At 44.8% G+C, this 21769-nt stretch overlaps 2 protein-coding genes across 3 annotated transcripts in view; both read left to right on the top strand.

Moving 5' to 3' along the window:
• Nucleotides 1-4586: 4586 nt before the first annotated feature.
• On the top strand, nt 4587-8870 carry LOC146236181 (programmed cell death 1 ligand 1). The gene is made up of 6 exons (XM_084687532.1): nt 4587-4704; nt 4830-5174; nt 5597-5875; nt 6509-6619; nt 7685-7747; nt 8708-8870. Exons 1-6 carry the CDS (start codon nt 4650-4652, stop codon nt 8845-8847), a joined length of 993 nt encoding a protein of 330 aa, XP_084543658.1. The 5' UTR covers nt 4587-4649; the 3' UTR covers nt 8848-8870.
• A 2982-nt stretch (nt 8871-11852) lies between these two features.
• Nucleotides 11853-21769, top strand: part of ric1 (RIC1 homolog, RAB6A GEF complex partner 1) — a 23485-nt gene continuing 13568 nt past the window's right edge. For both annotated transcript variants that reach the window (XM_084686608.1, XM_084686609.1), the window contains exons 1-2: nt 11853-12405; nt 18621-18728. In XM_084686608.1, coding sequence (XP_084542734.1) covers nt 12265-12405; nt 18621-18728 — 249 coding nt within the window. In that variant the 5' untranslated portion in view covers nt 11853-12264. The remainder of the gene's footprint in view (nt 12406-18620; nt 18729-21769) is intronic.

Consider the following 21769-nt stretch of genomic DNA (forward strand, 5'->3'; position numbering starts at 1 on the left):
AAAAAACATAGGCTTATAAACAGAAGTCACGAAGAGAATTTCCAGTCATTGTAAAAATCCAGTCAAGTCAAGTAGGCCTACATTTTATTTATAGCACATTTAAAAACAACCAATGCTGACCAAAGTGCTGTACAAAATTGGCAACCAATCAAATAGGACACGCCACAATAAAATAGAACTTAATTTTCTCAGTGGTGAGAGATGAGCGTCAAACAGTCGTTGAAACTATCAACTCCTTGACTTGAGTCTTTTCATTTTCAGCCCAGTCAGGCGGCAGCTAATCTAATAACATGGTTGCTCCATGTCCTAAACTCCTCTCTTACCTCTGGCACCTTCCCCTCTGCCTTCAAACAGGCCAGAGTTGTTCCTCTACTCAAAAAACCCTCCCTTAACCCTGCCGTCCTCCAGAACTACAGACCGGTATCACTGCTACCCTTCTTTTCTAAAACAATTGAACGTGCTGTATCTAACCAACTGTCTAACTTTCTCTCTCAGAACAACCTGCTTGACCCCAACCAATCGGGCTTCAAGACCGGCCACTCCACAGAGACTGCCCTCCTTTCAGTCACCACTGCCCTCCAGTCTGCCAGAGCGGCTTCGAGGTCATCCGTCATCATTCTGCTGGACCTTTCTGCAGCGTTTGACACGGTTAACCACCAGATCCTGCTCTACAGACTTGGAGAGATGGGCATCACTGGCACTGCACTCCAGTGGATCTCATCCTACCTCTCGGGAAGATCCTACCAGGTCTCCTGGGGAGGCAAACTGTCAGACCCCCGCCAGCTCTCCACCGGTGTCCCACAGGGCTCTGTCCTTGGACCCCTCCTTTTCTCTCTGTACACCACCTCACTTGGACCAATCATCACCTCCCATGGCTTCTCCTACCACTGCTACGCTGACGACACCCAGCTGTACCTGTCGTTCCCCCCGACCGATCCGGGGATCTCTGCTAGGATTGAGGCCTGCCTCGCAGACATCTCCGCCTGGATGACCGAGCACCACCTCCAGCTGAACCTCGCCAAAACAGAACTTCTCATCATCCCGGCTAAACCCTCCATCTCCCACGACCTGTCAATCACCCTGGGATCTGCGACGGTGACCTCCTCATCCTCTGCCAGGAACCTTGGTGTTACAATGGATGACGAGCTCTCCTTCACGGCCCACATCGCCGCAGTCTCCCGGTCTTGTAGATTCACCCTCTACAACATCCAAAAGATCAGGAGATACCTGTCTGAGCACTCCACCCAGCTGCTAGTCCAAGCACTGGTCCTCTCCAAGTTGGACTACTGCAACTCGCTGCTCGCTGGTCTCCCAGCATGTGCAACCCGCCCTCTTCAGAGGATTCAGAATGCAGCGGCCCGCCTGGTCTACAATCTACCCAGACGCTCCCATGTTACCCCGCTCCTCATCTCCCTCCACTGGCTACCCATCAACGCTCGTATCAGATTCAAGACCCTGGTACTGACCTTCCGAGCAGTGAACGGGACTGCACCCATCTACATCAAGTCTCTCCTGCAACCTTACACCCCTACCCGTCACCTACGGTCTTCTTCAGACAACCGCCTGGTGGTCCCACCGCTCAAGACTGCCCGGTCCCAACACAAGCTCTTCCCCTGCCTGGCGCCCCAATGGTGGAACCAGCTCCCCACCTCCATCAGGGACACTGACTGTCTCCCCACCTTCAAGAAAAGGCTCAAGACGCACTTGTTCCGGGAGTACAACGGCACTTAAGAATGCTTGGCTGGACTTGTTAGTTTCCTCCAGGATCACTATGACTCTTATTGAGTGACTTGTTGCTATTGTAGGTTAGATATAACGAAGTTAAGTCTTGTACTTGCTGTGTAATATTTTACTGTTGATTGTTCTTTTACAGGTACAGTCCTGCACTTTTGTGGTTCATGTTGTTTTATTTGTAACTTGTATAACTACATGCTCTTATGGGTCTTCCCTTTTGGCACTTGTTTAGCTTTTTCACAATGTATGCTTCATGTTTTGGCTGCTTGCAATGTTTGGGACTATCTCGTTGTTATGATCAGTGACCTATGCTCTTTTGTAAAGCTCTCTCTTGGAAGTCGCTTTGGATAAAAGCGTCTGCTAAATGAATAAATGTAAATGTAAATGTAATTAATCATAATAGAATCAAACGTTTGGGGATCCCAATGAATAAGCAAACTTTCCTAAATTCGTTTCGCTGTCCTCGATATTTTCCAGGAAACAGCAACATTAGTCTATATGGAAGACCGTCTATGGGAAGACTCTTTTTATTTACTGTAACTCAACTTCCTTGTTCCCGTCCATATCACAAGAATCAACGCCGCGTGTATGAAAGGCACAATTAAAGTGACAGGAACAGGAGACTGACTCGCACACCGTGCAGCGTATATACATAGACTGTATTGCCTAAATTGTTTAAAAACTAAAAGCTGTTAACTACTGCCGATGTCTCAGTGTCGTCTGTCCAGAGCAAGTTTAATTCTCAAGGGTTGTGCTCGAGGCGGAGCAATAACTGATAGAGTTTGATGCGCTGACGAGAATCATTTTTTTCTGGAGGGTCTATTGACAAGGTAATGAACCGTTATTATGCTCGAGCTGTCGTCGGACATTTCATTGTGTTTTTATTAGTACTGTTGCAGTCGGTTGTGCAATTAAGATTGACTAAGATTGATTTTAACGAGAATTGAATTGCTTTTGCTGAGGTTTTTGTTAAAATATCCTTAAATTCGTCTCTGTGACCACACTACATTATGCATATTGATTTGCAGAGTATTTCGTGTTTCATCTTAAACAAGGCTGAAGTTATTTGCGTCACAATCTTCAATTTCCAGCTTTTATTTCAAAAGCTACTCATATTGTTCAAGTGAATGTGTCAACATTTGCACATCTCTAAGCAGCTTGCATCACGTTGATATCCGACTGTGTGTGTGCGTCTGTGCTAGCGCACACGTGTGTCCAATTAATTTAGGCAATTTTTTCAAAATGTTGAAAAAATTGCAAATTTCGAGTTAATTGAAGACAAATTCCAAATTAGTGCACAATACAAAAGAAAATCATTTAAATTGTAATCAATCCGGTGGAAATGATTGATCAATTAGCTAGTCTACCCCTCCTGTGTAAATTACAAATTTCTGTGTAATCACAGGATATGTCTGTCAGATTTCAACTTCATTCAGTGCTCGGTTCACGACGCACGGACAGCGGCGTGAACCGGGCACTGAATGAAGTTGAAATCTGGCAGGTGTAACTATAAGAGCGGGTGAAGTTGTTAGGACGCGACAAAAGAAAATAAAAAAGTGTATGTCTAGGCCTATTTGAGGCGATATAAAACGCGCAGCTTTTTAACAGGCAGGTCACTGCCCATTAGGATGTCCCATGCAGGACTGAGTAACTGTAGGCTAAAGTTTGACGAACATGAAAGATAGCATATGTAATTTTAAAGATGATTTATTAAGTGGAGTAGATAATAAAACAGTAGCCTACCACGGAAGGTCCCTGTTTTTAGCCCAAAAATAGCCATAAATAGGCCTACAATAAAATGTATTAGTCTAAGAGTAAAACACACTGATTTATTTAAATATTCGTTTTTCTTGCCAATGTTGACTGAGCACCAAGGACAGCGTAAGCACTACGCATAGTCAAGCTACAGAGATATATACAGGGCTACTTCTGTTAAGTTGCACCCCCTCTGGCTACATCAGGGCTTGGGCATCACGGACATGATCCCTGCACTAGTTTGTGCATGTGTGTTACTGGAGGTCAGATGGCTGAGCGGTTAGGGAGTTGGGCTAACAATCAGAAGCTTGCCAGTTCGATTCCTGTCCGTGAAAAATGATGTTGTGTCTTTGGGCAAGGCATATCACCCTACTTGTATCGGGGGAATGTCCCTGTATTTACTATAAGTCGCTCTGGATAACAGCAACTTCTAAATGACTAAATGTAATCTGTGAATCACCGACTCAGTTAACCGCCTTCTTAATCACCGGCTGCAGCATGAGGCCCGGGCACTTCACTATAGCCTAATTTAAAGCAGGAAATAAGAAACAGACCCTATGTTCACTGGAATGCTGACTCATGCTGGTTGGGGATAAAGTGGAGTCACTCTGTGCTGACTGCTGACTGCGTCAACAGTGCAGAGGTCATGCATGTGATGCAGCTGGTGATTAGACGTGTGTTGATTCGGTGTTAACTTAATAGAAGTTCGTGGTCGTTTACATAAAAGGGTTGGCAACGTAGACAGGTTTTGCTTAATGGCTATAGTTCTCAAAATATTTCATATGATGTTAGGAAATGAGAAGTAGGCAGGAAGACAGGTTAACGGCTTAGGACAGTGGTTTTGTTGAATGTTTTCTTTTTAGTTTTATGGAGTCTTCTATGTGTTTCACTGTGTAGTGCAGTGCAGGTTGGAGGCACACGCCAGTGAAATGCCCGTTGACGGCTCCACATCCTTGCTTTCAGTACCCTAATACATCTCTGACTCAGTAGGGGTCAAAGGTTGCCTTAAAAATCAAAGAAAGACCTGACCTAATCATCACTGAGACCAGACTACTTGACTGATTTTTACTGGTGACGATGACATGCCGGATGTTTCTGGTAAATAACAACGAAAGAAAAGACGTTTCAACATTTCATAAATTTGTCATCCTACAGGTTCGATGGACGGGCTATTTCTATTCATTTTAATGTCACTTCTGTGGCAGACTGTCTCAGGTAAGATTTTGGGCTATCACCTTACACCACCCTCTGCATAAAGGTTGCACATAGAACAACTTAGATACAGCTGTATATCTGGTATGCTGCCAGTGCTTCACCCCCATCTCTTTCTGCCCTTTCAGCATTGTTCACAGTGGAGGTGGAGCAAATGTCATATCAGGCCCAGTACCAGGGTAATGTCACAATGGGCTGCATGTTCCAGCCTGGGACTGGTGACTTGACAGTGGTCTGGCAACGGGTCAGCCCTGGTAAAAACCTGGAAGTGTATCGTCTGGAATATGGAAAGGAGGACCTGGAGACCCAGGATCCGTCATTTAGAGGGCGGACGAGGCTGGTGACGGAGGACCTGACGAGGGGGCGGGCGAGGCTGGAGATTACCCATCTAGGCATCAACGACTCTGGGACGTACCAGTGCCTGTTGGAGATGGGGGGAGCAGATTATAAACAGACGGAACTATCTGTCAAAGGTGAGTCACTCTAAGGTAAACAAAAAAAAATCCCAGAAGATTATGAAAATATTCCTGGGTTATATAGGCTACTCCCAGACCCATGATGGAGTATCTTTTATTATGATTGTGAATAGGTTTTAAATATTTCTACAAAACCATTTCTCAAATGGAATTGGAAATTTCACAAAGTACTATGAGTGGATTCCAATTTAAAAACACGAAACTTACAACACATTTGCTACCAGTAAACCACCAGAATTATTTCCGGTCATTCTTGGAAAAAACTGAAAGTGAAACTGTCGGAGCTACTGGGGAGTTTGCAATATTTTGTTTAGTAAGATTAGTGTCTACAATACTGCAAATTTGATTTATTCGGTTGTATTCTGCCAGCTCGATGGAGCAAAGGAGATCTCACAGACTACTCTCCTGTCTCTGTATAGCGTCTTATAAGGCAATCATCAAAACCTTGGAGAGGTTAACGATGGTTGGGGAGCTGGAGCTTGGATGCCAGTCGGTGGGCTACCCTCTGGCCTCTGTCACCTGGAGGGACGGAACCGCCCGGGAGCTTCCATCCAACGTGACCTCAGTCAGAACACCGGAACAGCTGTTCCAGGTCACTAGCAAGTTGAAGGTCCAATCCTCTGACATAAATAACTACACCTGTGTGTTTGAGGAGAGGAGTATGCAGAACACCCGCTCTGCCAGATTTAATATACCAGGTATGGAATGGCTTTAGGCTAAATTGCTTTCCAATTGCAAGCTGCTAACCCAGCTTAGCCTAGCCCAGCCTAGCCCAGCCTAGCCCAGCCTAGCCCAGCCTAGCCCAGCCCAGCCCAGCCCAGCCCAGCCGTGCCTAAGTGGAGTGGAACATAGAACATAACATTTGTAAACATTATCAAATGTCCTGTATGTGCGAGACAGTGTGGGTTTATCTGTGTTCAAAGGCATTAAAGTAAGTGGGAGTATTTAGTACGTTATTGAGAATAGCTTTTCCATGGAAATACTGTCTGTTGTAGACCATTAATGAACAACAGACTATGTATAGAACCCTTATCATCAGACCTTCTGTAGAAGACAGCTTCTACAGGGAGGACGTTTTCTGTCATGTTGTTCTTGCTTGATACTTTCCAACTTTTATACCGTTTTTTGTTCCATGTACTTTCCTAAAGCACAGGATTTTACCATTTGAAAAAATGTTATTGTAGCACAAGGGTACACTTTTATGTTATATCGACATTGAGTACTATTAGCAGAGAGACGGACACACACTGTTAATATAAAAAACGACCAAAAAATGAATTACAGAGTATTTTACAGCTGTGCTTAAATTATTGTTTCTCCATTTTTCACAGATGAAATACAGGACCCTCCTGGAGATTCCAACCCTCACATTATAGTGTTTCCTTGTTTGGTTATAGCTGGAGTCATTATCACAATCTTCCTGTACTACAGTAGACAGAAAGGTAAAGCTATACACCAGAACTCCTTCCTTCCTGTAGCTACTAAAACTTTTTATGATTTAACTACACACGGTAGATAGGTACATTCACGGTACATTCAATAGTAGCCCTATTGAAAGAAACAAGGTTGATTTGACTACTGTGTTCTTGTGACTTGTTCCTAGCCTAGTGTGGTTAGTGTGGTCCCTGCCCTGTGACCATAGAACAACCCATGGGTTTCTTGTAAAATACCATAATCTCTTGGGGCTTATTCCCTAAAGGTTTGACAACAAGCTTGTGTACATGACCACACACAGATGCCACATTTGAGACATTTTACACCACAGTCAGCCTGTGTAATCTTTGTATACTGTAATCTTTACTGTCAGAATCCACCCTTTAAGGAGTTTGGATAATAACGTTTGTATGATGAGGGGTTTTACAGGGTGTCATAAAAACAGCTCTTTCAAAGGTACTTAATGACACCTTACAGAGTAAAACCGAAATGGAATTCAGACCGATAAGACAACTTCATTTTGGCAATGAGCTTGTAGTAAGGGCTTTCCACAGCATTGGTTACAGTAGGAGAAGTATTTCATTTTCATCAGTGCCGTGATGATTAGCTTGACACAGGACATTTGAGGGGACTTTACATGCCATGTGACTTGGTGACATGTGAGAACATGACTTGACATGATTTTCAAAACACATATGCCTTATGGAAACACCCTGACTAATCTATTTCTGGTGTCAGGGGAATTGTTTATCCGGTAAATGAGTGGGCACATTTGTTGATTTAATCATGCTGTATTTGTCACCATTGTGACATATTAACCCTTTAGGCTGTGTCTGAGGTTGATAGAAATAAAGAGATGTGAAAATAGAAGTTGCACTTTGCTTAAGGCAGCTGAGGTAACAAATGACTGAACAGTTTTTACAATTAAGTTCAATGTGATCAATGTGAAAGCATGTACAGTTGATGAAAGTACTCTTTCAAATACCTGTTGGAAGCCCAATACATCTCCATTCCAAATAGTATATATCTTGTTTATTGAAACATTTGTCTGTGTGTTATGTGTGTGTGTCTAGGTTTAAGGAGGGACACCAAAAATATATTGGTAACTGCTGAGGAGGGCACATCTGTTGCAACAAGTGAGTTGCACACACAACACAAACGCACACGTGATTGAACAGAGGGGACAATATCACTTTTTATTTATTGAATTGTTTTATATATCAGATGTTTTAAACATATCAGGACATGTTAATGTTGTGTACAGTATGTAATGTCAACCCTGTAACACCGTTACAGTACATAAAAGTTTGAAATGTATTTGATTACATATTAAATTCAGCAATGTTATACATAAGCTGTCCCTTGTTTCTAGCAAAATTTAGCACATTAACATTTTGCACATCAAAGCACTACAGGCTAGAAGAATTACATTTTAGTTTTCTGGTTGCTGTGTACAATACACTCAGATGCAAACAAGTTTGTGTGTTAATATGAAGATTAAAAGTCTATACATGTTCATGAACAATACTGGATGTGACAAAACAATACCAGAGATATGTAAAACACCCTTGTTATTGAGTCAAACAGGAAGCCAGTGTAGAGACAGACCTAAATGAGGAGAACCTAAGTTGTTTCATCCTCCTCTTTGAAGATGAGAAGAAAGTGGTTAGCTATGCAAACTGCACACTTTGTTATATATCTTGTTTGCTTTATTTAATTTGATAGTGACAGTTTGAGAGACAGGAAAGGCAGGGAGAGAGAGAGAGAGAGAGAGAGAGAGAGAGAGAGAGAGAGAGAGAGAGAGAGAGAGAGAGAGAGAGAGAGAGAGAGAGAGAGAGAGCATCCAGGAAATGGTCTGGGGTGTAATTGAACCCAGGCCCCTGCAGTAAGACCTTAGCTCATGTAGTACTCCTTCTACCCTGTGAGCCATCGGGGTCTCAGCTGTCTGCGGTTCAACTGCTCTTTTTCCAAACCACGAGCAGCCTTTTCTGCTGTTACAAGGAACAGACTTGCAGCATTTGACAATAATGTGGTCTGTATGATTCATGTATGGGAAGTTAAAAGAAATGTTTTCTTTGTTGTGCGTGTGTGTGCAGTGGGTGGGGAACCAATGGAGAACCTGAGAAAGGTCCTGAGAACGAGCTGCTCTGAGAGTTCCACTGACGAGGAGGCGAGAGAACACCTCACTGTGTTCTGTGAGAAGGCGTGTTGTGGCACTCCACAACAGAGCTTGTGATTCATTGGTTGTGGGAGAACTTCATAGGAAATAGGAGTGGGTGTGAACATGGGAAGGGTGGGAGGGGGAGGGGGTTGTTAGAGTTACATGGCACCTAAGCACAGGAAACTGAACAAGCAGGACTTGCATCCTGTCGTTTACTGACATATGCTCTGAACTGAGTGTCCGAGCCTTTCCCTCAAAGACATTGCCCCGAATCCGGTCCTCCTACAAGGCCATGGCTCAGCTCTGGGACCCCTCTTACCCGCCAGTGGAATTATACTTTGCAAACACAGCAGAATGTGACCTTTCAGGAAGTGATGTCACTGCTCCTCCTAGGTTTGGAGCTCTGAGGAGGAGCTGAGGACAACAGTGTTGGCCCAGGAAAGAGTCTGATGGTGTTGGACGGCCAGTGTTGTGTTTATGTTTGACTGGTGACCGAAGAAATACTGAGACTTATCAATCAAAAGGGTTGACCAGAAATTTATTAGTAGCCTGCGGGGAGTCATTGGTCCATCAATGTCTATCACTTGGTGGTCGAATGAATGAGGTAGGTTTCAGAATGCCTTACATACACTGAAAAGGCTTGTGTAAAGAAATATGTGCAGTACCCATGGCAAAACATGTAGCAATCATGTTTCCAATCTTCAAAGGACATACATGGCAATATCATAAATCAAATGTACTGTGAGCTGCTACTGTCTCCAAGTGTAACTGTTTGTTATGATCATTGTAATGCAACATTGTTTTTTTACTTGGGTTAAATGGATACAGAATAAATAAACATCCCTTTCATCTTTGTAAACATCGGAAATTAGGCTGGCTCCTTTTCTCAATGTTATGCTGTTTTTTTTTTGGGGGGGGGGGCGTTTTTGTTATGCAATTGATAATAAATTGTTTCCAAAACGTAACATCTCAGACCGTCTCTTCATTTCTAACTACGATATTGACTAAGAAAAAACAGTTGAGGGGAACATGTCAACAGATGAGTGTGAGAAATCTCAAATGTTCCCCGTGTACAGTCAATCTTAGGGTAGACGTAGAGAGAGCTGTATCCTAGGGTTAAGTAATGTTCCCCGTGTACAGTCAATCTGAGGGTAGACGTAGAGAGAGCTGTATCCTAGGTTAAGTAGGGAAAGTCCTCAGCAGCCTGCTCAGACATCAAGCTATTCTAAGTTCTAATGGTTGAGCCATTATGGAGTATATACAAAGGGCTCTCAAGTCTCACGCATTTGCCGTTTCAACCAGTTCACATGCTGTCACGCAACACCTTGTATTTCTCATTCTGAGAAGTAAGGGATAACTTGTCCTGCTTTATCAAATGTATGGACGAGGGGCAGGCATACAGAAGTAAGTTTTCTGCCGTGTTGAGAGCTCCCCCCTCCCCCACATTGACAGGAAGGCCTATCTCATGTCAAACTTTTTATAAAACTTGAGAGCCATACATCTGTTGCAAAACTAGTGTTCATCTCTTGGCTGAGTGTTTGGTTTCTTTTTCACTTTCTGTCTCAGTGACACAAGATACTTTGGTATCTAAGGAGGGAGACCATTAGTCAGGCATCACATCCTGGGAGCTTTCCTAAGAAAATTATAGCATTGTTTTCATTATGGTGAAAGAACTAACACTTCCAGTTTATTCATCAACTTGATTGTTACCAAGAATGTAAATATTGAACAGAAGCTACAACACTGGTCTGTGATCCTTTACTTAGACTCCACTCCAGGAAGTAGGCCAACTTTACTTTACTTATCCCTAACTTACATAACATGATCGAACACGTTTTCTCTATGTAACATATCCATCCATGGTGGGATTTGTTTCCTGGTTGTGTAGGTGCATGTCCTATTGTTCAAGTTGGATTTTTTGGACGGGGATTGCGGGGATTTCCATTGCATATTCCACTTAAACAACAGCACTATCTAGTTGTCAAAACGTAGATAAACTCTTACTAATCGTCCCGCCAAAGCAGTCGCGGCTCTCTCACGTACTTCACTGGAATTTTACGACGATTGATTCCTTGTTCCTTGACGTGTGTAGAGTTGTTAACTGCGTGTTTAATGAACTACAAAGAGCATGCAAATATTTAGGCTACAGCAATTCAACCATTAAAGGGAACTCCCGCTTGCAAAAAAGAGCTTTACAAAAAGTGCATAGATCAATGATCATAAACAACGAGATAGAGCCACAAACATTGTGGGTAGCCAAAACATGAAGCATACATTGTGAAAAGCAAATACGTGCCTATGGGTAGAACCAGCATGTAGTTAAACAAATTACAATTAAACAACATGTTCCTCGAAAGTGCTAAGAGTGTACTTGGAGGTAAGCAAGCAACAATAATACAATTCACAGTCGTTAAATCAGTTACAACTAACCAACAAGTGCAACAAACTTAAGTACCGTTATACTCCCGGAACAAGTGCGTCACAAGCCCTTGTTAATAAACCTATGTTATACATAGGTAGATATATATTTATTTATTTATTTATTTATAACATATAATAATGTTATACATAGCAAACAAGCAAAAGTGACACAATATATTTTGTCTATAGGCTAGCCTATAGGCTACACACAAATGATTTGGTACAATAATGCATAACTAAGTGCAAAAGCTAATGTAGACAGTATCTTACAGCAAGTAGGCTAGCGATAGAACAGTATAGGACACATTTCCAGACATTTAATACTTCATATTTTCTCAAAATAGGATAACAGATAGAGAAGGTTAAAACATGTTTATGCAATTAAACAATAACAACAATATTGCAAAGTAAAGAACAAACCACAATTTGCACACAATATTAGAGGAAGAACACATATTAGCTGAGCCTTGACAAAAAATAAAAACGTACTTCTAGATTAACATACAAAATCGGTTTCATTTTTTTTTCTTCTCGTTTTTACATTTCTCCACCAGAGAGCAGCATCTTTCTCCAGGAGAAAACGTCAGACGTCAACATCACGCGCATACTGTGAGAGGGGGGGCTTTTTGGGATAGCGAATCAGATTGAGGATAAATAGAATCAGTAAAGATGGCGACGGCGAGGGACACCGTAAAGAAAATCGGATGCTTCACCGTTATTATACACAGACATTGTTCCTTCAGATAGCTAAATATCCATAGTAATAATAATATAAAGAAGCAACTAACAAATTGTCTAACAAACTGTACTGCGTGGCGTGATGGTCGCAGCCCTGGAAGCGCGAGTGATTTGTTTTAGAGAAGACCAAGTGACAGCTCAGTTCTGTGCCTAGTAGTCTACCAGAAATGGAATAGCACAACATTGGGATCGCTAAGAGATCTTACTGGGGACTGCTAAAAATAATTTTTCATGGTCGAATTGGGCATACGATCTCTTCAGTTTAGGGAATATAGCCATTGAACTGGCCCAGTCGCAACACAGCCAGTGTCGAAGTGGGTTGACTTGGTCATCATGTATTTTTTAACTGGCTGGCCGCGGAGGCTACTTTGTCCGCTGAAAAGTGAAGAAGAGCCGTTTCATATTCAACCAAGCTCACAGAGGTTTTACTTTGCAGTATTATCGGAGACACAACTCAGCATTTGGTTCAGTCGGGTAAGTGAAAGTCAAGGAATAAGTGATGTCTGAAGAGTGAGTCTAGCTAGTTAGCTTCTTAGCATGAGCCCCGTCTAGCTACTCGGCACTTTGCCGCGTCACCGAGTTTTTAAGCTAGCAATGCAATGGTAAATGGTTCTCCCACGGCATGGTGGGTTTACCACCAGGCTGTCTTGCTAGCAGAACATTAGCAATTTACAGAAACAAATATCTGACTATCCAGTTAAATGTGTTTTTATGAACACCAACTTAACGTGTTATACCCTGTCACTGGCATTTTTTGTAGGTGTTTGCTAGCTAACTAGCAAGGTCAGGATTAGAAGTTTTGGACTAAGCAATATCAGTCAACTTGTGACGAGCTTGTCCTATTGTGTATCGGTAAACAAAGGTTAACGTTATCTAACTGTCAAAATTGCCATTTTTAGAATGGTAAGAAACAGTGAGCCGTAGAGTATTTTCAGTGCCAAAACCATTACACAACTAGGGTATGTGTAAACTCGCTGGCAAGTTCAGCGTACATCGGATAATTTAGAATTAGTGTCAAGGCTCGTATTTCTTTAGTATTGGCCTCATTCTCAGAAACGGTGAGGAGTCATCCTCTCAGACGCAGTAACCTGTTGAATCCCGTCCTGGACCATAGGTAGCTCATTGGGCACTTCACACTTTTCAGGCTGGTTAAAATGAACCCCCCTCTGGTTCTTTTGAACTGTCTTGTCCTCACCATTCCGAACTGTAGACGAATTGGCCACTTATTGGCAATTTAGCTACTTGATGACACGCTATGTTTAAGAAGTAGAAGAGAAAAAAAAAGGACGCAAGTGAAAGACTCAATCAACCCTGAACGTCTAGCAAGGCTTATGCATTAAGCTATTCATGTCCGTTACAGGTATAGCCTCGTTTAGTTTATAGACTGATTGTGCTGTATAGACGGTGTCGATTATAGATAGAGCACTCCGAGCCCTTGAATGGATGACTGTATACTATCATTGTTTATCCTCCCTGCCCTGAAGGATTTGTCCCATAGTCCTTCCTGCCTTTCTTGCCTTGAAACCACCAACAGGAAGTAGGGACCCTATCCTCCTCACAGGAATGTGGCTGTTTCTCCCTCCTTCCTCAGGCCCTAACAGCTGCAGCATTACTTAACTCCCATCCAAACACTGGCTCCAAAACCTGGCCTCAGATGCACTTGTGAGAGATCTTTTAGAATGTGACCAGTACAACGTATCATTATTGATTTCTGGACTATTAATCTCCAGGTCTATTTTGTCCTGTCCAATCTGTGAGGGGTGTTATTGTCCTGTCCAATCTGTGAGAGGTGTTATTGTCATGTCTGAGCTGTGCGTGCAGAGTTGGGTTTAATGCTGGAAATTCTTCTCTCTGCAGATTGTGTCCATGTGTTTGCCAGGTCCTCGTGCGAGCACATATACAAGCAGATCTATAAATCACCCAGACAGCTTAGACTGACTTGAACACACTGATCCATGTCATGCAAACATTGGGGTATCTTCACCGTGCTTAAGGCTGAAGTTAATGTTGCATGTGCCGTTCCGTTCTAGTTTTTTAGGGTTGAATGTAGGGGCGTTAGACATAAAGCTCTACTGGGGCACAGGCCCCATTCTCAAATCCCTTTGTTTAGTTTTTTCCCAAGCTTGCTGCGCACAAGGGTGTGCGACACAATGCACTATACAAACTTCCCTTGCTTAACCCACTATACAGTTCAGGGACGTAAGTTTGATATCAGCATTGGCAGGAACATCTATAGTTAATGAGAACGCACAAGCCTATTTTTTCACAATAATTAGAGAGCAAATAACGTTTTTTGATTTTCATATAATATAATACGTTGGACTCATGTTGTTATTATGTTTGAGTCCAAATAAGATGATCGATAGACCTACTGTTTAGAAACTTTCTTCAGTTTTGTGATGTTTTCTTATTACTTTCAATTCTGACTTGCTAGCCGACAACTGGACTTTAGTGTGTGCGCTGCAGTGGCAATTTTTAAAATATAATTATTTGTATTATTGCATACAAGAGGCAGGTATCAGCATACTTTGTAATATTTTACAGTTTTGGTGCTGCAGTGGCTATTATAGCACAGAAGAGCATGCAGACATGGAATTCTGCGAGCACGCATCAGTTTGTGTTTTCGGTAAAACTGCACGCGCCCCAGTCAAAAGGGTCAAGCGACCTCACTAGTTGAATGTGAATGTCAGAACCAACCCTCCCAAAAACGAGTGAAAATCTCAGACTCAAAAGACCATTAATAATGTCTGTAGTGTCTGTCCAAGGAGTGAGTCATATAGTGGAGTATGAAGGCCTGGAAACAGCCTGTAGACTTCCATTCTCCAACAGTCTTTTATGAGGAATGTCCTAACTTGAACTGTTTGAGAGTTGATCTTGTTTCCTCTCCATCTCCTAGTTTTCCCCTTCTCCTTTGCTAGTGCCTGCTGTGTTCTGTCATCAGTAACCCCTTAAAATAAGAATAATAATAAAAAACCCTAAAACCTCTTCATCTGCTGTCAATAGTCAATTGCTCTACCACTGAGCTATACCCGTCCTCTCTCTACCATCCTCTTATCCATTCTAGTGCTGTCTCTGTCTCTGTTTATAGGGAAACAGGCTGTGTGTGGACTGGGGTTCAGCAGGGGACAGGATATGTGTGTGGGTGGGCTAGGTTCCCAATAGACACGGCATGGGGCAGTACCAGGGAAGTGTTGGGTGTCAAGTCCAAAACTTAACAAGCAACTTACAATCCACCTTCTAGGCCAGCCAGAGGCCTGTAAGGACCTGTTTAACGACTGCTTCCATGCTGTGTGGATGCCACTGCACAAAGACTCACCTTGAGTCATTCATTTGGTAGAAGCACAAAAAATGGCGGTTCTGTTTCTTAGAGAGTAGCTCAGGGTTCCAGTAGGGCAGGGGTGTCAAACTCCGGTCCTCGAGGGCCGCTGTCCTGCATGTTTTAGATGTTTCCCTGATCCAGCTCACCTGATTCTAATGAATGGTCGTTATAACAACCCATTTAATTGAATCAGGTGTGTTCGAGCAGGGAAACATCTAAAACATGCAGGACAGCGGCCCTCGAGGACCGGAGTTTGACACATGTGCAGTAGGGCGTCTCAGTGACTGTGTTCCATCCTTTTAGAGAGACAGAAGCAGGAACTCCTAGTCCCCAAGACTGGGTATTGTAGTCTCAAGGCCTAACCATATTTCCTATCTCTCTCTACTCTGTGTATATACAGTACCAGTCAAAGGTTTGGACAGATTTTCTGGTACTGCATTCTCTTTCTCAGAGAGAGGTGTGCTGAGGGCCCAGAAGCCCAGGTGCTTAGACTACACAATGGTATCTTGAACTCATACTTCCGATCTTGTTGTTATCTATTTCGACTGCCCAGCTGCACCCGAGGAATGTTGTGTGAAGCTTAAGTCTCACGGCACGAGAGCCTCACAGACTCCATAGTGGTTTATGAAAATGCTGGCCTACATTTTGGGAGCCTGTGCCCTTGGCGGTGAGCTGTATGTTAATTAGCTGTATTCCTAGCTGGGACTGTGGTTGAGCTGGACTAGGTTGCGCTGTAGGGGTGGGGGAGGAGGGGAAGTTTAAGAGAGGGGAGAGGGAGACGGAGAGAAGGAGGGCTGGTGAGAGGAAAGGAGAGGGGACGGCATGGAGGTTTTAGACCAGAGGGTGGGTTCACCCCGGTCTTTCCCACAGTTTTCATCCCCCTTCCCCCATAGGCTGTGGTCCTCACTGGGGTAGAGGAGCTGTTATTACTATAGAGTACAGCATGACCACAGTACCCACCCCCATCCTCTACCCTCAGGCATTGTTGCACTAATACTGACTGACTGTCTGCTCAGGAAGCTGTATGTTTATGGTAGAGGCCAGGGTAGAGGCCAGGGTAGAGGCCAGGGTAGAGGCCAGGGTAGAGGCCAGGGTAGAGGCCAGGGTAGAGGCCAGGGTAGAGGCCAGGGTAGAGGCCAGGGTAGAGGCCAGGGTAGAGGCCAGGGTAGAGGCCAGAGGTTTGTCAGTATCGTTTGCTGCAGGCTGTGTTTAGTTTCGAGGTTGTATTTCTATCTCCAGCGTCATTATGGTATCCCTGCATCTCTCTCCACCCCTGCTGTGGTCTCACCCAGGCCACGCATGGGAGCAGAGAGAGAGAGCATTACCTCCCTTCTCTGCTGGTGTCTCCGGCCTAAGACACGGTCCCCCAGCTCCGAGCTCGCTGGGTGTCTCTCTCTCTCTCTCTCTCTGCGGGTCTCTCCGCAGAGTTCTCCCTGGCACAGTGACGTTTTAATTTGAGCCCCGGAAGGTGAAGGGGAAGAATTTTGGTCAGGTTTCATGTTTCACAATGACAAGGCAACACACCCAGGTTAGCCTAGCTCCAACTGAGGCTTCACAAGACCTTCAGACAACTTTTAGATGAGATGGTTTATATCAATCTGGGGCCGTATTCACAAACATTTGATCTTACCTGTAAGAGTTCTCCTAAATAGTAAAAGTTCTTAGCTATGAGTTTCCTCCTAAAACATATTCACAAAGATGCTAAGACAAACTTTTATTGATGTCAACGGGCTTACCAACTATGTCCACAGTGATCGGCTATTAGGGGATGGATCTCTGTCAATAATGTCATCATAGAAATATTGTAGAACGAGGTATTATGTTGCGATATGCAACATTTTAAAACTAAAAATGTTGACATTTTATTGTTTCATGTTATTAGAAGAATGCAACTGTATGCTGGGTTTACAGGTGGCTGGATCTACTGCTGGCTGGGTTAACAGTAGGCTGGTCGTACAGTAGGATGGTTGTACAGCAGGATGCTTGTACAGTAGGATGCTTGTACAGTAGGATGATTGTACAGTAGGATGGATCTACTGTAGGCTGGATGTGCAGTAGGTTATGTACAGTAAGTTTGACTGATTTCAAGAGGACTTTTAAGAGGATTCTCTCAAATTAAAGCAAGCTTACCCCACATACTGGCGAGTGTGTGTGTGTGTGTGTTTCACATATTTCACACCTCACTGTTTCCTGCTAGTCCCGTAAAGACAGATTGTAGAGTCTCTTCTGGAATACTGATCTGCTCTATGAGCAGGCAGGCAGGCAAACGGATGATCTTATGGTCCGATTAGTAGATTGTGTTCTAATGATGATTACCCTGGAATGGTCCACCTCAGAGTACTTTAGGACAGTGTGTGTGTGTTTACAGAGAGCAGTAACAGAGCAAGGCTTACGTAATGACTTTTGGAATTTGGAAGCTCTTCAGTCGCATTGATTATTGTTGGCTGGCAGCAGGTTGCATCAGAGACAAACAACTCTTGCTTTGTTGTTCTCTCCCCCTCTCCATCTCTCCTCCCCTCTCTCCCCCTCTCCATCTCTCTCTCCCCTCTCTCTCTCTCCCCCTCTCCATCTCTCCTCCCCTCTCCCCCTCTCCCTCTCCCCCTCTCCATCTCTCCCTTTCCCCTCTCTCCCCCTCTCCATCTCTCCTCCCCTCTCTCCCTCTCCCCATCTCCATCTCTCCCTTTCCCCTCTCTCCCCCTCTCCATCTCTCCTCCCCTCTCTCCCTCTCCCCCTCTCCATCTCTCCCTTTCCCCTCTCTACCCCTCTCCATCTCTCCTCCCCTCTCTCCCCCTCTCCATCTCTCCCTTTCCCCTCTCTCCCCCTCTCCATCTCTCCCTTTCCCCTCTCTCCCACTCTCCATCTCTCCTCCCCTCTCTCCCTCTCCCCCTCTCCATCTCTCCTCCCCTCTCTCCCTCTCCCCCTCTCCATCTCTCCCTTTCCCCTCTCTCCCTCTCCCCCTCTCCATCTCTCTCTCCCCCCTCCATGTCTCCCTCCCCATCTCTCCCCCTCTCACTCCCCCCTCTTCCTCCCCCTCTCTCTGTGTAGAATGCAGTGTGTGGCACCTGTTCTCCTGTGCAGACATGACCTGACAAGCTGACAGGGCCGCGTTACACTTATATGGAATGTACCTCTGAAGTCCATGACCTGTTTAAAACATTGTCTCCCCCACCACCACTCACACACTGACACGCTCTTGCAGCCAACAACATGCTGCAGTGATTTAAAAATCCCCTTATGCTCTGACTGCCTAGCCTAGCCTACATACAGGGATATGGGGCTTCTTCTGGAACTCTCTCTCCTGCGTAGGCCTTTGTAATGCAGGACGAACATGTTGATCTCACTCGGTCCTCTCCCCCTCCTTCTTCCCCAGCCCAGTGTTCTGGTCGTCAGCTACATCGAGTCGTCCAAGGCGGCAGCCCAGTTTGGATTCTACCAGCAGGCAGAATGGAAACCAGACGACTCCATGGTGGCTGTGGCAGTGAGTTGGCCGTCTCTCTCTTTCTGTTTCACTCTCTCCGCCTCCTTTATCTCTGTTTCTCTCCCTCTCTCTTTCTGGCTTGCTCTCTTTCTTGCGGTCTCCCTTTCTCTCTTTCTCTCCCTGTCTCTCTCTCTCTTTCTCTCCCTGTGTCTTTCTCTTTCTCTCTATTTTGTCTCTGTCTTTCTCTGTTCTTTCTCCCCCCTCCCTCGTGGCCCTTTGGTGATCCTTGCAGACTGTTGTTGTGTAATCCTGTGGTTCACATGGTCCTCCTCCCTCTTTCTCTCCCCCTCCTCCACCTGGGGAGGGTTCAGGGAGTCCAGCAGGGTCATTACTGCCTCCTCCTCCACCGTCTCCTCTTCTGCCGTCTACAGTATCTCACAGTATAGATGTCTACAGTATCTCACAGTATAGATGTCTACAGTATCTCACAGTATAGATGTCTACAGTATCTCATATCTCACACTATAGATGTCTACAGTATCTCACAGTATAGATGTCTACAGTATCTCACAGTATAGATGTCTACAGTATCTCACAGTATAAATGTCTACAGTATCTCACAGTATAGATGTCTACAGTATCTCACAGTATAAATGTCTACAGTATCTCACAGTATAGATGTCTACAGTATCTCACAGTATAGATGTCTACAGTATCTCACAGTATAAATGTCTACAGTATCTCACAGTATATATGTCTACAGTATCTCACAGTATAGATGTCTACAGTATCTCACAGTATAGATGTCTACAGTATCTCACAGTATAGATGTCTACAGTATCTCACAGTATAAATGTCTACAGTATCTCACAGTATATATGTATACAGTATCTCACAGTATAGATGTCTACAGTATCTCACAGTATAAATGTCTACAGTATCTCACAGTATACAGTGTTATGTCAGACTGGGGGGGGGGGGGGGGGTTCGAAATAATTCCTTTGTTAATAATTAGTTACACAGAACTTTATTATATTAATCCAAAATGATTCACACCTTCACTAAATCAACAAATAACTTCTGCATATGCAGGTAGCAGCGCTAGTGCTAAATAACTATTTAACTGGTCGGCTCCATGACGCCGGCTAAGTAGCTAGCTCCTGAGACTTCTCACCAAAAGAACGAAGGGGAACCTTCGACTAAGAAATGTTCGTAGGTACCTAGCAAAAAGTAGCCTCAAGTTTCCTAGACCTTTAGCTACGGCATTAATGCTGAAGGCTCGCTGATGTAGCTGTCGGTCTTACTAGAACGGCGTATGTATGCATCGTTGCTAACGTGTGCTGACGTTGTGACGTTGTGACTGTATGTATGTGAGAAAGACACGTGAGTGACAGAGAGACACCAGCAGTGGTCAGACACCAGCAGTGGTCAGACACCAGCAGTGGTCAGACACCAGCAGTGGTCAGACACCAGCAGTGGTCAGACACCAGCAGTGGTCAGACACCAGCAGTGGTCAGACACACCAGCAGTGGTCAGACACCAGCAGTGGTCAGACACACCAGCAGTGGTCAGACACACCAGCAGTGGTCAGACACACCAGCAGTGGTCAGACACCAGCAGTGGTCAGACACCAGCAGTGGTCAGACACACCAGCAGTGGTCAGACACCAGCAGTGGTCAGACACCAGCAGTGGTCAGACACACCAGCAGTGGTCAGACACACCAGCAGTGGTCAGACACCAGCAGTGGTCAGACACACCAGCAGTGGTCAGACACACCAGCAGTGGTCAGACACACCAGCAGTGGTCAGACACCAGCAGTGGTCAGACACCAGCAGTGGTCAGACACACCAGCAGTGGTCAGACACACCAGCAGTGGTCAGACACACCAGCAGTGGTCAGACACCAGCAGTGGTCAGACACACCAGCAGGCAGGTCCAAGGGGCTCACCTATGTCTTGGCCTGTATAGCAGCATCTCCTGGAGGTTCTTGTTTTGACTCTGCCTGAGAGCGTACTGTTTAGCACCTCTGGTAATGATTCTCAGAGTGGTGCTTGATAGTGGGCCTGCTTATCTCTGTTGTAGGGTCTCTGCTGTGTCACACTGTGTTCCTACTTGGCAGGGAGGAGAGAGGGCTCTCTGTGACATCACAGCTGATAGCTACCCCAGTCTCTCCAGTCAGCTTGTACTTTACCCTCAACGAGGGGAGGGGAGGGGGAATCAAAGTTAAGTGAACCATGTTTGGGGCCATGCCCGGCTCACATACAGCAGGATGGGATATTGATAGTTGTGCCTGGCATGGCGAAGTTCTAAACCTGGAGTTGTCAAAGAGTCTGTCTGGTCCTGTGTTCCATCTGGAGAAGGTGTCAGGACTCTGGTGTCCTAAAGTCCCCATCTGCTCGGGCCTGGGGGTGTCTGACCACACTGGTGTGGGAGCTGGCCACGTGTTTGTGGTGGGGGGGGAGGGGGAGGAGGTGTGAAATGACAAGTGTTCTTCCGTCTCTCTTCTCTGGTCTGGCCTAACTAAAGCATTGTTGCCCAGGCAACAGTCTGTAGCAGAGAGGAGAGGAGGCTTGGTGAAATCAAGCATTTAGCAGTAACTGAATAGGTGTAGACACTCTCTCTCTCACACACACACACACACACACACACACACACACACACACACACACACCGCACATTCAGCACTCTCACAATAACATTTCCACAGATAACACATAGCCAAGTACTCCAAATGTATCAGTTAGTACATAGCTACGTAGTCCACTGGGGACAGCTAGTAAAGAGTAAAGACTAGTGGAGGCAGTGAGAGAGGAGAGAGAGAGAGAGAAGGAGGGGGAGGCTTGTGGAAGTCAGGAGGGGGCCTCTGGTAGTAGAGGATTAGTGAAGTCTAAACGGATCGAGCAGCCTCGGCTATTCTCAGAGAGGAAAGGGGGGAGGGAGAGAGAGAGAGGGAGAGAGAGCAAGAAGGAAGGAAGAGCGAGAGGGATTGTGTGGGAAGAGAGGGGTCAGAGGGAGACCTGTGGGAAGTCAGAGAGAGGGTGAGGGAGATGAACAGAGTGTTGGATCCTCCTGGTGGATGTATGTTAAACATTAGGCAGGCA

Source organism: Hypomesus nipponensis, chromosome 22 (assembly GCF_054491055.1).
Source record: "Hypomesus nipponensis isolate SF chromosome 22, ASM5449105v1, whole genome shotgun sequence".
In the NCBI taxonomy this organism is placed as follows: domain Eukaryota; kingdom Metazoa; phylum Chordata; class Actinopteri; order Osmeriformes; family Osmeridae; genus Hypomesus; species Hypomesus nipponensis.